General features: G+C 45.3%; 1 protein-coding gene across 2 annotated transcripts in view; it reads left to right on the top strand.

The window, feature by feature from the left end:
- Positions 1-675: 675 nt before the first annotated feature.
- HOMER1 (homer scaffold protein 1) overlaps positions 676-15391 on the top strand; it is an 87621-nt gene continuing 72905 nt past the window's right edge. Inside the window, exon 1 of one of the 2 annotated variants that reach the window (XM_068667661.1) lies at positions 676-1623. In XM_068667661.1, coding sequence (XP_068523762.1) covers positions 1619-1623 — 5 coding nt within the window. In that variant the 5' untranslated portion in view covers positions 676-1618. Of the gene's footprint in view, positions 1624-5868; positions 5940-15391 lie in introns of those variants that run through there. The other variant, XM_068667660.1, reaches the window with a different exon arrangement.

Raw genomic sequence — 15391 nt, forward strand, 5'->3', positions numbered from 1 at the left:
ACCTGTACACCTCGTTTGGTGCTTGGTGGGCGATGCACAGAGCTTCATCTCTCTCAGGCTGCGTACGTGCAGCCCCCCGGCTGACACCAGCAGCCCAGAAGCGCAACGCAGCCCGATTGTAACCGTGCACACCGAGCGCTGCCCACACGAAGCCTCAGAGCGACGCCACCACAAGCACTCGGAACTTTCTGTAGCGTGGTGCCCTCAGTTCAGGCTCTAAGTCAGTGAGAAACGCGAAGCTGAGGCAGGCGTCGTTCTCCCCCCGTGTGCCCATCCGTGTGGCACCCCGCTGCTAACGCTGCTGGGGACGGCTCCCGGCAGGCTTCTCACGCTGGGGTCCGTTCGCAGCTTCCCTTTGCCATTTGGCTCACCCGCCCTCCTCTCGGGGACGGGTCTCCTTCCCCTTCCACCCCCCGCGGCTCGCCCACAGCCCCCCTCCGGCGCCTCCCCCCGTCCCCGACCCGCAGCGGGCGCACGGAGGCGGCCGCGCTCCCCCCCTCCCCTCAGCCCCTCCGCCCTGCCCTATTATAGCCGCGCTTCCGGCCCGGCGGTCCGCTCTGACGTCATCCCCCGCACGGCGGTGACGTCAGCGCCGGGAGCGGGGCGTGACGTCAGTGCGTAGGGGAGCGCGGTGACGTGATGGGCTATTTAAGGGCGGCCGGGCGGCGGATGGAGGCAGAGCGGGCGGGAGCCGCGGCGGGGCGGCGCCGTAGGGGCGGGGCGGGGCCGCTGCCAGCGCCCGGTACCGGCACCGCGGGGCCGTCGGGGGCCGTCGGGGGGGTGCGGGCGGCGGAGCAGCAGCAGCAGCAGCAGCAGCAGCAGCAGCAGCAGCCGGGCACCGCCTGACGCGGCGCTGCCTCCCCGCATCCCTCCCACCTCCTCCTCCCTCCCACCCCAGCGGCGGGGCTGTGCCGAGCCCGCGGCCCCGCCGCAGAGCATCGCGGGCTCGCTCCGCGCCGCCCCTCCCCGCTTCCCTCCCTCCGCACCGGCACCGACCCCCAGCGCGATGCCCGCCGCCCGCTCGCCGCAGCAGGAGGCGTGACGGCCGCCGCCGGACCCACCGCCGCCACCTCCCGCACCTCCACAGCCACCGCAGCCACCGGCGGGGGCGGGCGCAGCGGCGGCGGCACCCCCGGTGCCCGCGGGGGGACGCGCGGCCGCAGCCCCCCGCCGCCGCCTCCTCCTCCTCCTCCTCTCCTCCTCATCCTTTTTCCTCCTCCTCGTTGTCGTCGTCCTCCGGCCGCCGCACGCCGGGAGCCCGATGCCGGTGCCGCGGCTCGCCCAGCCTCCTCGGGAAGATGCGCCGCTGCCCGCCGCGCTGCCGGCGGGGCTGCTGCTAGCCGGAGCGGCGGCGCGGAGCCCTGCGCCCACCGCCTGCCCCCGTCCCTGAGCCGCCAGCGCCGCAGCCGCCAGCCCCGCGCGGAGAGGAGGCGCCGCAGGGAGGAGGGGACCCGTCTGCCCCCGGAGCCGCTGCCTGCGGGCGGCCATGGGAGCCCGGCCCGCGGGGGGCGCTCCCTAGGGTGCGGGCGGCCGCCGCCGAGGTCCCCCCGCCTCCCCCAGCCCCGGGCCTGCGAGGCGAGGAGCGGCCCGCGAGGCACCGCCGGTGCCCGGCACCGCCATGGGGTAAGGAGCCGGGGGGCTGGGGGCGGCGGGGGGCAGCGCTGCGCAGCCCGCGGGCTCGGGGGTCGCGGCTGCAGGGAGCCCGGCACCTTCCTTCCTTCCCTCCCTCCCTCCATCCCTTCAGCAGGGAGAGAGGAAGCTTTGCCCTGAGCCGGGCTCCGGCTCATGCAGGAGGAGTAACGCAGGTACCCGTGAAAACTTTCCGCGGCGGTGTCCTCGTGGAGCGCACCCCGCTTCTGTCCCCATCGGCTCCGAGCCGGGTGGGTGCCCGTCCGCATGCACGGGCAGCAGAGGCCCCGCTGTGGTTTGGCTGTCTGCAGGCTCGCAGTGCGCGACCAAGCCTATGTGCTGGCTTTCTCAATGCCGGCACGTAGTTAAAGCTATAGAGGTGACCGCTCGAGCCCTTTTGTGTGCTGGTCGTGCAGGAATCTGAGCGTGAAGGCGGTAATGTGGAGGGAGCTGCGAGTGCTTCTGTGCTCGAGCTGCTAAGGGCGCTTGGTATTCTCCGGTGTAGTAATTTGCTGGGAGGGAGGCAACAGCTGCATCCCTGCCGCTGCCCTAGTCGCTGGAGCACGCTCCCTGTACGAGATGCAGGGAGGAACGGCTTCTTTTCAGTCTTTAGATCTTGTTTTCCTCCTGTATTCATTTCCATTTGAAACAAATGATGCATCCAAGCAGAATAAGCCTAAGCTTGCAGCTGCTGTCTGCATTTTCAGGGAAGTGGTAACGTGTTCCAAAAACCTGCCAAAAGTCTAAATGATAGTACAGTATTTTGGGTTTCTATATTTTTGAAACTGCTAAACAGGCAAGATTACTTAGTCTTTTAAATTCATGTAATGGAAAACATTTATTTAAAATAAGTACTGTTCATAGATTTGTCATGCAGGGGTTAACTCACTGCAAATACTGGGAATGGCTGTAGAGTAATAAACTTGATACTTTCTCCAGAATTAAACCGATCCTTTCTGGATACAAACACCTGACTTAAAACTAAACAAAAAAGGAAGACCCTTCCATTTCATAAACTAACTGCTGCTGCTGTTCTCGTGCAGCAGTGTTCTCATGCAGCAGTTCCCTAATGAACAGTACAAACCCTTATCTGTAGAGGGAATGGTAATAACCCTACATACTGAAGGACTACAAAAATTACTTGGAGAAGGAACGTGAAGTTGCTTGTGTGATGACTTCTGGGTGGGATCTTGGCACACTGAGATGAAGACAAAATTTGCTGGCACATACTCTGAAGACTCTTTAGATGGTACACACTGGGGCATGGCAACGTAGAGTTCCTTTGCAGAACGTCTTTTAACAGATGGACAAAACCAGGAATGTGGGTGTGTGTTACTGGTAGGCTCCCTCCTATGTAAGTGTGACTGAGCAGACCCAGCACCAGCTCTGAGGTCTGCAGTTATGTACTGGACATTTGCTAACATTCATAGCAGAGGTCCTCTTCCAAACACTGTCTTGATCTAAATCAAGATCATCTAAATGCTGTTGCCTGTGGATTTCAGGTTGCTTTGAGACCAGCACATGCTAGACTCTTAATGCTGCAGTTACTTAAAAAAAAAAAAATAAAATACTCTTCTGATACTCTACTAAGGTCTTAAAATCAAGCCCTCTAGAAGCAGATTGCAAGTGACTGATTATTCATCTACCTGGCCACACGAAGGTCTGTGTACTGTATTCTGTATTTAATGGTGGTGCTCATGCTGTATTTAATGTCCAGCATGAGCTTGTCTGGTGAACTTGTAGTGCCTGGATGGTGGCGAGTTTACCTATTCCAGTGGTCAGAACAAAGAAAATGTGGGACTATGGAGCAATACTGGCTTACCTGACCAGCAATAGCTTTCTTAGTCGTACGGTTGTAGCGAAGAATTCACTGTTCTGCCAGCATAGTTCAGCCTGCTCAGCTCACCGTGTGCCATCCAGCACGCGAGGTAATTATGCAGAGTATGCGGTAGGTACTGAGCTCTAGGTGACTGGTCTCTGAAGCTGTACGGCAGCTAATTACTTGCTCTGAGAAACTCAGAGCTTCAGAGCAGTTCATAGGGTGCAGTAGTTGAGGAGCCACTCTTCTTAGTGCTGTATCTTGTGTATCCGTGGGTGTTCCTCTTCTCGTATGGGAGCAGGTAAATGAATCAAGTCTGAGGCATAGACCAGGTGCTCTGGTGTTGGATGTCCACTCTTGTTCCTCTACCTGCCGCTCTCTCTCACTGTCTTCTAGTTTGTGCTTCATCAGTATGTTCTGTGCTAGTTCATGCTGTGTCTCTTTTGTATTGCCAGTATTGAGACATAAAAACCTTACCAGTATTGTGCAATGGCATCTTTGAGCAGGGATTTGATTATATTAAAAATCCTGAAGAAACAGTTAAGTAAACATACTCAGAATGCATATTGGTAGCCCAGATTAATGTATACATTCACTAGTTAAATTACTGCATTTTACTGGTCACTGGCAGTGCTTTTACTTCAGTTGATGGCAGGGGAATTGGAGGTTAGTATTTGTAGGCTATGGTGCTGTCATTGCTGAGGATGGAGTGAAGTGCAGTTGATGCTGGAAGCTGTACAGCCATGAATTCTGGTAGAGAGTTTGTTCTGTGAAACTTAATCTCTGGGATTAATTCCCAGTTTATCAATCAGTACTTTCTCTGTAGCTACTTCCCTTTTTGGCATTTTGTGTTGTGGACAGGAATCCAAATTCATTTAACTGTCTTTTCCCTTCACTCCTGCTGAATGATGTGGAATTACAAGGTAAAAGTTTCTTTAGATCTGCTTGTCTCTGTCATGTCACGTTAATCAAGGTGTCTTTATAAAGACTTCAGCTTCACTTTTGTTGGACTATATTTAGTATGTTGTCTTCGCAGAGATGGTTATGGTACGTGTCAGTTTGAGATGGCAGAATTACAATACTAGAGTTCTTAAGCTGGCTAGAGAATACTGTGGAAGATGAATATTTTAAGATGTACCTATCTGCATCATGGTTGCCTGGAAATAAGTGTTTTGTTTTAATTTTTGACAATTAGGGAAAATTGGCTGTTACTGACTGGTCCACTCTTAGCTCCTATCCTTGCTGACGTACGGTGGGTTGGTCAAACACATTTCCTTAAGGCAAAGTCCTGTTTTGAAGGGAGGGTGCTACGGTATATAGAGGAACTGAGAATGATGAACTCTAGAATGTAATAACTTACAAAGCTAGTCTGAAGCCTTAGAATCTGAAAATATGCATTAATTGGGGATTTGGGGAGCTTGCTGTGGAAAGTGGGTTTTGTTTGCTACCTGTTGACTTCTTGCTTTTTTCAGGTGATTCCAAACCAAACTCTTGTCCTATAAGTTTTCGATTTCCTTTCTCTAGCTGGGTGATGAGCACTAAAAAGCTACTAGGAGCCAGAAGCATTGTTAACCATTGAAGCATTGTTAACCATTGAATTTGACCTCACTTGAGTTCTTTGGCTTTCTTCGCTCCCACGCAGATAATAGGTCTCCCAAAACCTCACCTTAGCAACTTCGATCAGACGTGCTCCTCCTGACACAGAAGTATTGCAGATAAAAGGGCAGAAGGTGTGACTTCTTGGTAGTGTTTCAGTGTTACTTCAATTCCTGATCATCTTGCCATCTCAAGTGCAAAATGAGACGTTTGTTGTGGGAAATCAGTGGCAGCAAGGTAGTTTGTGGTGTCTCCTGTAGCAGTGTGTAGAGTGTAGCAGAAACAGATCAATATCACTTGCTGTAGGCAACACCCACAGAACTTGATCGTCTGTAAAAATTGGTAAGGTATAAATACCTAGACAGATGGACTGTATGTAAATCAGCTTGAAATGGTTAATAAACTACTTTGTGAGGCAGTAAGGCATGGAGACCTCTACCTACTTAAGTTATCCTCTGTCACAGTAGTTTTATAAGCATGAAATTAGCATGAGAAATCTAAAACAGCTCTTCTGGCTTGTCAAAACATAACTGAGTATCCTGAATGCCATGGGGGATGACCTCCATATTGATTCAGTAAAGGTGTTTGTAATAACTTAAGGTTTTTTTTTGAACATCTGATCTGTTTCAATATTGCTGTGCATTATAGATTGTATTGATCAGCTCTTTGGGTGAAGTCCTAGTTCTGCTGACAAACATGTAAATCCTTCTCATTCGTCATGATGAGATTTTTTCATCTCAATGTCTCCAAGCAAACATCAGACTAATGCTTTTTTTTGTGTTCTTGCACAGTCTCCCTCCCAACCACAACTCCCGTCATCTTGCAGGGCTCATGCTTGGATGTCAGGCCAGCACTTGAGGAACTATGCAGTCTTGGAACCAAAGAGACATAGAAAGTAATAAACCGAAGTACTGTAGCTAACATCACTGCTAACCAGGGGAAATGATAACACCTAAGTGGCATGAGACCGTTCATGCTTCCTAATTAATAACATAAGTTGAAATCAGGTATCGTGTTTATGGAAATTTTGTTGGAAAACATTTTCTTTGTGATTGACTCTTAAGACTGTAATTTGATGTAAAGCTCATAGCTGGTCAGTCTTAAAATCACAGCCTTCCAAGTCTATGCCTATGCATTAGCATACTACAAAGAGAAGACAAGATCAAGAGATGCAGCACTGATTTACTACAAGTTTCTCAATAGTGTAGGTGCCTGGAACGTGATTTTAGTTAAGCCCATGATTTTCTAGTGTATTCCAGATCAGTGACCATCTAAACAGTGCAAACATTATGTGCAGATTAGAAACCTAGCTTTTCCATTTGTTTAGATATCTTTAATTCTGAAGTTGCTAAGGTCTAAAATGAGTGTCAAGGGATGGTCACTCTTAAAGAAGTCCTAAGAGGTAAGGGTGTGAATATGGTGTAGAGTTATCCACTGAGACTAGGGCTATACCTGCGGCTCATGTCACTATAGGCATGTATTTATGCAGAAATTCAGTGCGCTTGGGTTTTAGTAGCATGCCTTTTGTATCTGAGACAACAGTGCACTCTTTCAAGAGAAAAATCTCAGGCTTCCCTGTATGTGGTTATAGTTCCAGTACCAGGAAACTGTAACAATGAACAAAGAAACTATTCTGTATTACTTGCTAATAAGTAAAAATAAGATAATTTGGTCTATCCTCTTTTTTTTTTCTTGTTTCTTTCCTTCCTAAGACACCACGTTAGGTTGAAATGTGTATTTAAAGGCCATACTTACACAGAACACATCTGTAGAAGGTTCATGTGAAGAGACATGAATGAGGTGCAATGGGTGCGGAAGCATCACATTAGTAAATATAACATTTTAGACATAATTGTGAACATCAGTTTCTTTTCTTGATTCTGTTGTATCTTGGCTTTTATTTTTCCCAAAACTGGGGCATGGGTCCATACAGGATCCACTGAAATTAGCATTACGCTCAAGACAAGTTAGAGGGAAAGCCAGAGGGAGCTGTGATTTTATGCCACATACAGTCTTGCACATGCACCGTTGGGCCCTTTTGTATCTATACAGTGTCCTGGTGGTAGCATTGTGTCATCTGCTCCATTCTGCAAAGTAATGGAGCAATTTTGGATATAGTATTGATTTTTCTGGAACTGCCTCACAAATGTGCTTCTGGCAAGACACTGCATTCTGACACATTTTTCTGGTGGCAGGTAGTGGTGAATGCCAGTCATCATTAAAAAAAATTTAGTCTAGGCAGACACTGTTTAAGCATTCAATAGATCATGCTGGATTGCCAGATACAAGCATATATTGACATTTCCAGTATCTTGTCATGAATTTTTTTTCCCCAGCTACAGATACCAAGTGAGCTAACTTAAGACACGAGTGTGACTGGTTTTGAGTAATAGCTTTGCTTGAACAAAGAAGGAAGAGCTTGAAATAGGTAGTTCCTCTCAGGTTCTTCTTACTCCTCCATGTACTTGCAAACAATTCACATGCATTGCTTTGTCCATCTTTTATGGCTGTATTCTACATCAATATCTCGATCATTAAGTTTTCACTGAGCTAGTCACCAAAAAAAGGGAACAACAGAAGATGGGGACTGCTTTACCTTGTTAGCACCTACTGTGGCACAAATGCTTGACTATGCAGTATGCCAGGTAAGCATTTTAACTGAGCTACTACACAGCTGTAAAAATGCAGGAGTTGGCTCAAGCACAGTGTCATTGCAGGTGAGTTAGGCCTACCTTTTTCTACAGCAGTATCTGCTTACCCTGGCAGGAAGTGTTGAAATGCCCTAGTTTGCTCCTCAGTTTTGAAGCTGAAGCCTAGAAGGTGTTTCTTTTTTTGAGGCTGTCCACCAGTTTGAGTCTCTCAGCATGTTGAGCAATGGCATTTTTCTTCCTTTCCTGTTGTCTTTCATAGTAAAAGAAATAGCATAATATAGTTAAGGTTTTAGAATTTTAAAAATGTTTTTAAATTACTTGTTCTGTAAACAGTATATTATAGCCTTGAACCCATAGTTAATCTTGGAGCTATTCTTGTAGCAGGATATATAAGGATATCTTCCTTGAGTTTTGAAAACTGAAGAATGACATTTAAATGGTCAACACTTAACAGTGAAGTGTTGGTGAAATAAATCATCTTTGACATGTGTTCTCACAATTCCTACTTCTTGTGCTTGTTCATTTCCAACAGTCTGCTAGCCCTGGCTTCACTGTACAAAAATGTAAAAGAATATTCTGCCTTATACTGGTGAAACCAGTATATGTGTTTTCTCTAACATGTGATTCACAGTGGACTATGCTGCCTCATAGGGTGATCTTAGGGTACAAAGTATTTTCTGTGCCAACAAAATTAAGCGTATATATTCTGGGTAGTTTTGCTGTCAAATTATTCCGTACCATAACTGGGGCTCTAAGCAGCTACTTGGCCAATTGACTTTGAAACTGCTTTTGCACCAGCTGTATTTTCCATTGACTTTTGTGTGAGTATAAGTGACAGATAATCTGCAATTAGACGGGAACAATTTCTTCTCATTTAAATTATTTTCACGTTCTGAATACCATTTTCCAGTTTTCCAAATGCTTTGTCAGCATTCCAGTATATGTTTCTTCCATGCCAATATTTGTTCTTGTTCTTCTGCAAAACATAACAGAATTTCATTCTTTCCTAAATCTGCGTCTGATTTAGCAAACTTGCTGCTCAGACATCCAGAACTCTGCACCTAGACATAGGCAGGAATTGGGTTCCTACCATGAAATTATTGACAATGCTTGGGAAGAAGTGGTGTCTTCTTGAACTTGTCTTGAGCAAGAAATATCCCGAACAAGAATGGCACAATAGCAGTTAATCTTAACTGAACCTTCACTGTCTTGGTGACCTGCTTATGTCACCTGACATCCTAATGAAGTCAAGTTAAAAAATAAAATAGAATACATGATGTTTGCCTTTGTAAAGAAATGTTCATCTTAATTTGCACATAAACACTGAGTGTTTTTTTTTTGCAGTTAAGTATGGTACTTAACTGCACTTAGTACTTCTTACTCTTAGAATTCTGTTTACCAAGCAAAGTAGCTCTGTTGCATAGCATGTACACTGTTTCTAAACACAAAACCTGTTAGTAATCAAGGGATGCCAGTTTCTGCTACATGGACGTGTATTTTCTGCCTCAGTTAAACCTCTTTTGGATGTAAACACATGAGCACTGTGTGCTTCGGTTGGGTAAGGCTATACTGTGTTTTGCATATGTGAGCAAAATGTTTTTACATACAGCTTCTTTGAAAGTGACTTTGCAACGGTAAGCGTTTTGTAAGTAAATAATCACAGAATGGTTTAGGTTGGAAGGGACCTTAAAGATCTCCCAGTTCTGCCCTCCTGCCATGGGCAGGGACACCTCCCACCAGACCAGGTTGCCCAAAGCCCCATCCAGCCTGGCCTTGAGCACCTCCAGGGATGGGGCATCCACAGCTGCTCTGGGCAGCCTGTTCCAGGGCCTCACCACCCTCTGAGTAAAGAATTTCTTCCTTTTATCTAAGCAAAATCTATCCTGTTTTAGTTTAAAGCCATTCCCCCTTGTCCTGTCCCTACACTCCCTGACCAAGAGTCCCTCCCCAGCTTTCCTATAGGCTCCCTTTAGGCACAGGAAGGCCACTATAAGGTCTCCCCAGAGCCTTCTCTTCTCCAGGCTGAACAGCCCCAACTCCCTCAGCTTCTCTTCATAGAAGAAATAGTACAATAATAATATAAAATAGTAAACCTACTTGTTTCTGACCACTGTGTATTTCAAGGATATGGAAACAGTAAGACTTCGTGTTCCTAGTGTTAAGTATCTATTCTAACATTTATGCAAAGGAGCGAGGGAAGGAAGCTTTTCTACTTGGTTCATACATGAGTCTCGAGTGGGTTGAACCCTACCAGTTCATTCGGGTACCATGTGAGAAAAATAGCTCCTGTTCATGAAAAGAGGTAATACTGAGATAACTAGCTAGCACTGGTTCCTGGTCTTTGATTAGATGTTTCCTCACTATAATGGCATGAATTCATTGCTTGAATATGTTTGAATGATTAAATACAGGCTTTAACATAGGTAATTCTAATTCCTAGTGACATAGAGAAAAATAGAAAATTCTAGTTTTACCAGGTCCACAGAAACTTGGAAAAAAACCCTTCTGTGCAGACTGCTGTGCATTTTGTTTCTCAGTTTGTCAGAATGCTGAGCAGTTTCCTGAGACTGGATTCTGTCTGGTAATTCCACTTCCAAGAAGTAAAGTAACTTCCACGTGGGTAAATACCTGGTACCTACCTGCTAACCTAGTCAGAACAACTGTCATTGTTAGGTGCCTTTCTGATGTCTAAATTACACTTTAAAGTGTTGTTTGCAAACTAGTTGATATTTGTGTTCCAGTACAAGTGGCACATGACTCTGCCTTTACCAGTGCAACCAAAGCAAGGATGTGAGCAGCCAGTGAAGAGATGCTTCTTTATTCAGAAGGCAATACCCATGGGTAGTACTGATGGGTTGTGCTTCCAGCACCATCACCTTCCCTGTGAGCTGCTTATTGGTGAGACAGCCTAGTCCTAGCATGGCTCTTCCTCTGCTGCAGTCAGGGTCCATCCCTGTGGCACAGCATTTGGCATGATGTCCTGGGAGTGCCTTGAGTGATTTCTCTTGCAAACTGCTCCAGAGGAATGGGATTGGGGGTCCTGTGTTAGGATGAGTTTCAAACCCTATTTTGCATGTGTGTGTTGTGAACAGTCAGGGGAATGGAGATCTGTCACTTCCAGTTATGGCTCAATATAGATGCAACCACTGCTTCCTAAATTCAATAGTGCTTACTAGGCTGTAAGTTATTAAAAGGGAGGGACTTGCTGGCATGGTAATGGCATACTCAAAGTGAATTAAAGAGGCTTTATAGTTCCTGCAGTGCTCAGTGGGATGATACAAATTGATTTGTTACTTATGAATATAAAATTAATTTGTTTACCTTTCTGGGAGTCTAATTCAGTTCCTTGACACAAATGAAATAATCTGATTCTCATCTTGTGATGTGGACCAATGATTCTTTTTGAAACATAGCATACATCTGCAGCAATCTGGAAGTAGCTGCAGTTGGTGGTGGTGGTAGTGACAAAATGTGTGTTTTTCCAGCCCGGTTCATTCTACCCATTCCATATGTAAGTTCTGATACTTCTGTGCTGGTGGAAGTGCGTCTTCAGCATTAAGGCATCTGCAGTCAAGGTTGCAGTAGTGATTTACTTCAAGGCATCTATTTCTGAGGGTTAAATGTAAAAGCTCTCAAAACTGATTGTTAATGGGCAATTTCTTAATGTTCTAGTAAGGGCTTTGTCGGGTTTAAGCTGGAGATAAAGGGAATGACAAGTGCCAAGGCCACTAGAATAAAAAGCATTTTCTCATGTAGAAGGCAAAAATTAGTAACTTAGAGATGAAGAAGGTGAAATGGATTTGGTTGATGGGGTGAGAAGTGGTAAGAAGATGTGGTTATTTCTGTATGGAGATGTACAAGGAAGCAAATGGAAACTTAAAGCCAATAAAGAGGGTAATGAAAGAGCAGTGCTAAGAAACATTACAAAGAGGGTTGCTAAAAATGATGGTGCCAAGTGAGGAAGCCCTATTTTGCTACAGAAACTCATTAGAGACAAATTCCAAGTGTCTCATACTAAACAGGGAAGATGCCTATTCCTTACTTTATTTTTTTCCTCATGTGAACAACTTGCCAAGCAATCTATTCTTTAGAACAGCAAAATTATATCACAGAATCACAGAATTTCTAGGTTGGAAGAGACCTCAAGATCATCGAGTCCAACACTCGACTGACCTAACACTAACAGTCCCCACTAAACCATATCCCTAAGCTCTACATCTAAACGTCTTTTAAAGACCTCCAGGGATGGTGACTCCACCACTTCCCTGGGCAGCCCGTTCCAGTGCCTAACAACCCTTTCAGTGAAGAAGTTCTTCCTAACATCTAACCTAAAACTCCCCTGGCGTAACTTAAGCCTATTCCCCCTCGTCCTGTCACCAGGCACATGGGAGAACAGGCCAACCCCCACCTCTCTACAGCCTCCTTTAAGGTATTTGTAGAGAGCAATAAGGTCGCCCCTGAGCCTCCTTTTCTCCAGGCTGAACAAGCCCAGCTCCCTCAGCCGCTCCTCGTAGGACTTGTTCTCCAGGCCCCTCACCAGCTTCGTCGTCCTTCTCTGGACCCTCTCAAGCACCTCGATGTCCTTCTTGTAGCGAGGGGCCCAAAACTGAACACAGTACTTGAGGTGCGGCCTCACCAGAGCCGAGTACAGGGGGATGATCGCCTCCCTGCTCCTGCTGGCCACGCTGTTTGTGATACAAGCCAGGATGCTGTTGGCCTTCTTGGCCACCTGAGCACACTGCTGGCTCATATTCAGCTGACTGTCCACCATCACTCCCAGGTCCTTCTCTGCCAGGCAGCTCTCCAACCACTCATCTCCCAGCCTGTAGCTCTGCTTGGGGTTATTGCGCCCCAGGTGCAGGACCCGGCACTTGGCCTTGTTGAACTTCATGCAGTTGACCTCAGCCCATCGGTGCAGCCTATCCAGATCCTCCTGCAGAGCTTTCCTACCCTCGAGCAGATCGACACATGCGCATAGCTTGGTGTCATCTGCAAACTTACTGAGGGTGCACTCAATGCCCTCGTCCAGATCATTGATGAAGATATTAAAGAGGACCGGCCCCAGCACCGAGCCCTGGGGAACGCCACTAGTGACTGGCCTCCAACTGGACTTGACTCCATTTACCACGACTTGTATTGAGTGTTTTTTCTCAAAGTCAAAGATGATCTGAAAAAATTAGTTATGTGTTTTTAGTGAAGTTAAACTTAATTTTAAATACTTGCTCAGTTTATCTTCTATTTGCTGATTATCTCAGTCAAAGCACTTAATGAAGTGACTGTATGATCCTGTCTTCCTTCTATTCCTTTTAGGTTCCAAAATCCACACCTCTCTCTATTGACAAATACACCATCTGTGTCCCTGTTGCCACATACTCATGAAAAACAGCAGTGAGGAAGTTTGGCACAGGCTATGACAAGATTTGATGAAGGGCACAAAATCACATTGAATGTCAAATTAGAAAATATTGAATTTAGAGAAACTTACGTAGTGAGTGGTAAGATCTTGGTCTGGATTTTTTCCAGTAACACTTTGGCATGTTTGTCTGTCCACAGAACTTGAGCAGCACATGGTAGCTGGGGACGTTATAGAAAAGGCTTTTCTTCCAGTTTGGACCTTTAAAATATTAGAATTATAGAAGTGATAGCAAGTTTGAATTTTTTATTTTTTTAATCAGGCTAACAGTACAGTGTACATCTCTTAATTTTATGTGTTCAGAATGCAGAAACTTGTAGTTCAGTGTGTTCTGTTTTGATCAGGACATAAGGACATGTTGGCTCTGTTTGTTTAGACCTCAGCAGAAGTGTCTTTACCATCTTGGGAGCCTCAGAAAGTAGCAGTGCTAGTGACAAAATGACTACAAGTCATTTTGTGCAGTTAGGAGACAGACTTCTAGCTGAGTTTCATCGTGGGGAGGGCAAAAAGCTGACACTATCTAGAGAGCAGGATGAAATGCTTGAGCTACAGGTGCTGTAATGACTCACATCTAAGTAAGCAAAATTTTATTGCAGAATACTCTGTGCTCTGTCCTCTTATTTCAGAAAATGCCCACATATGTGCATGTTTTGGTTTCTGCTTTCTCTGATTTGTGACAAAGCAAACCATGTGTTTTTCCTGTTGATCTGGACATAGAGCATATCTGTTAAGGCCACTTGATTTCACTGTGTCAAGGATGAATTTGATCCATTGCTTGCTTAAAGGAAAATGAATGGAGCCATGCCCATTGTATTCTCAGAAGTACTAATGCACCCAGGGGATTTGATTTCAACTTCTCTGCTGTTATCTCAAATTTTCTTGGGACAAGAAGAAGGAAAAAAAAAGAAATTGGAAGCATCTTCATGCAGTGAAGTTACCAAAATAATTTATTCCATCAATCTCATGAGTTCTAAGTTAATATATTTCCCATCTGACGTTTTAGGTGTCTGAAGAGTGGATGATGAGGCAGAGGACAATTCTTTGCTTCTGAGTGCTTTTGCATCTTCTCTGCCTGATGATGTGGTGAGGGCCAAAGAAGGCTGGCTATGAGGGGGTTGTTCTTAATGTAAGATATTTAGGCAGAATCTAGTTGACATGCTGTGCTCAAAGTATACGAACTTAGTTCATAGATAACTTTGTTTTTAATTTTGCATGTCTTTTTAATTGTTTTAAGAAATCTGAAGCAATGTGTCAGACCTGTCTGTGTAGCTCCGTGTGTGTAATAGCTTTAAGGTGTATATATGTGTATAAATATATGTAGAGTGATATTTGTAAATACTGATCAGACTGTGTCAAAATGAGTGCGATGTTAAGGTAATGAAAGGAAACAGAACAAAGAGCATCAGAGACAAATGTTTAGAGGACAGCTGTTTAAGGGACTCTTATTCCTGCTGCTTTGGAGGGTTTCACAGTCAGTGAAATGGAGTCTACTCTATTCTTTGCACAGTTTTCTTTTTTTTTTTTTTTAAAGACTGTTCCCTGTCCTGCCTGAATAATTTTTTATAGGGGTGTTTTTATAGGGGCACTGATGTTTCAAATATAAGATTTCTGAGAATTTTATGAGAATAAAGACAGGGTCTTCCTGAACTGCCAGAAAGGTTTCAGGTGGAAGTTTTCTTTTGTTGGACACTGGAGATCCAACTGTGAGATAGAATTTGGTGTTAGACAAATATATTTTTTAATTCTACTATTTTTACGGATACTTATATATCTTGCTAAAGTAGAAGAAGAGGGGTTGTCATCACCAGCAATTCCTTATTAAGTGAACAGAATGTGTCTCTGAATGATAGGGTGTCTCTTCAGGATGAAACAAATAGTACAGGTGTAAAACTTGGTGAATATGAAATCCTCTGTTGCATTTCCACTGGAATCAGTACCATGTTATTTCTCCTATATCTGTATTCTTTATTCTTGTTCTGTCTTCTACAAACCCACTTTCTTCCCTTTACTCAGACTGATTTTGACATTGACTCATAATTTGACATCTTATATTATCATGCATTTGGGGCCAAAACCAAATCCATAATCGCCTATCTTCACTAGAAGTAATACCACTGCTCTGGAGTCCTTTCCTGTAAGATATTTTTCAAATAAACCCATAATAGACTCATTTCCAGTAGTAAACAACTCTTAAAGTAACTTGCAGCATGTTGTGATTTCCCATTCACTGGACTGAAGCTACTAAATCAATTTGAATTCTAAAACCAGCTATGACTCAAAGTC

Source organism: Anas acuta, chromosome Z (genome assembly GCF_963932015.1).
Source record: "Anas acuta chromosome Z, bAnaAcu1.1, whole genome shotgun sequence".
Taxonomy (NCBI): domain Eukaryota; kingdom Metazoa; phylum Chordata; class Aves; order Anseriformes; family Anatidae; genus Anas; species Anas acuta.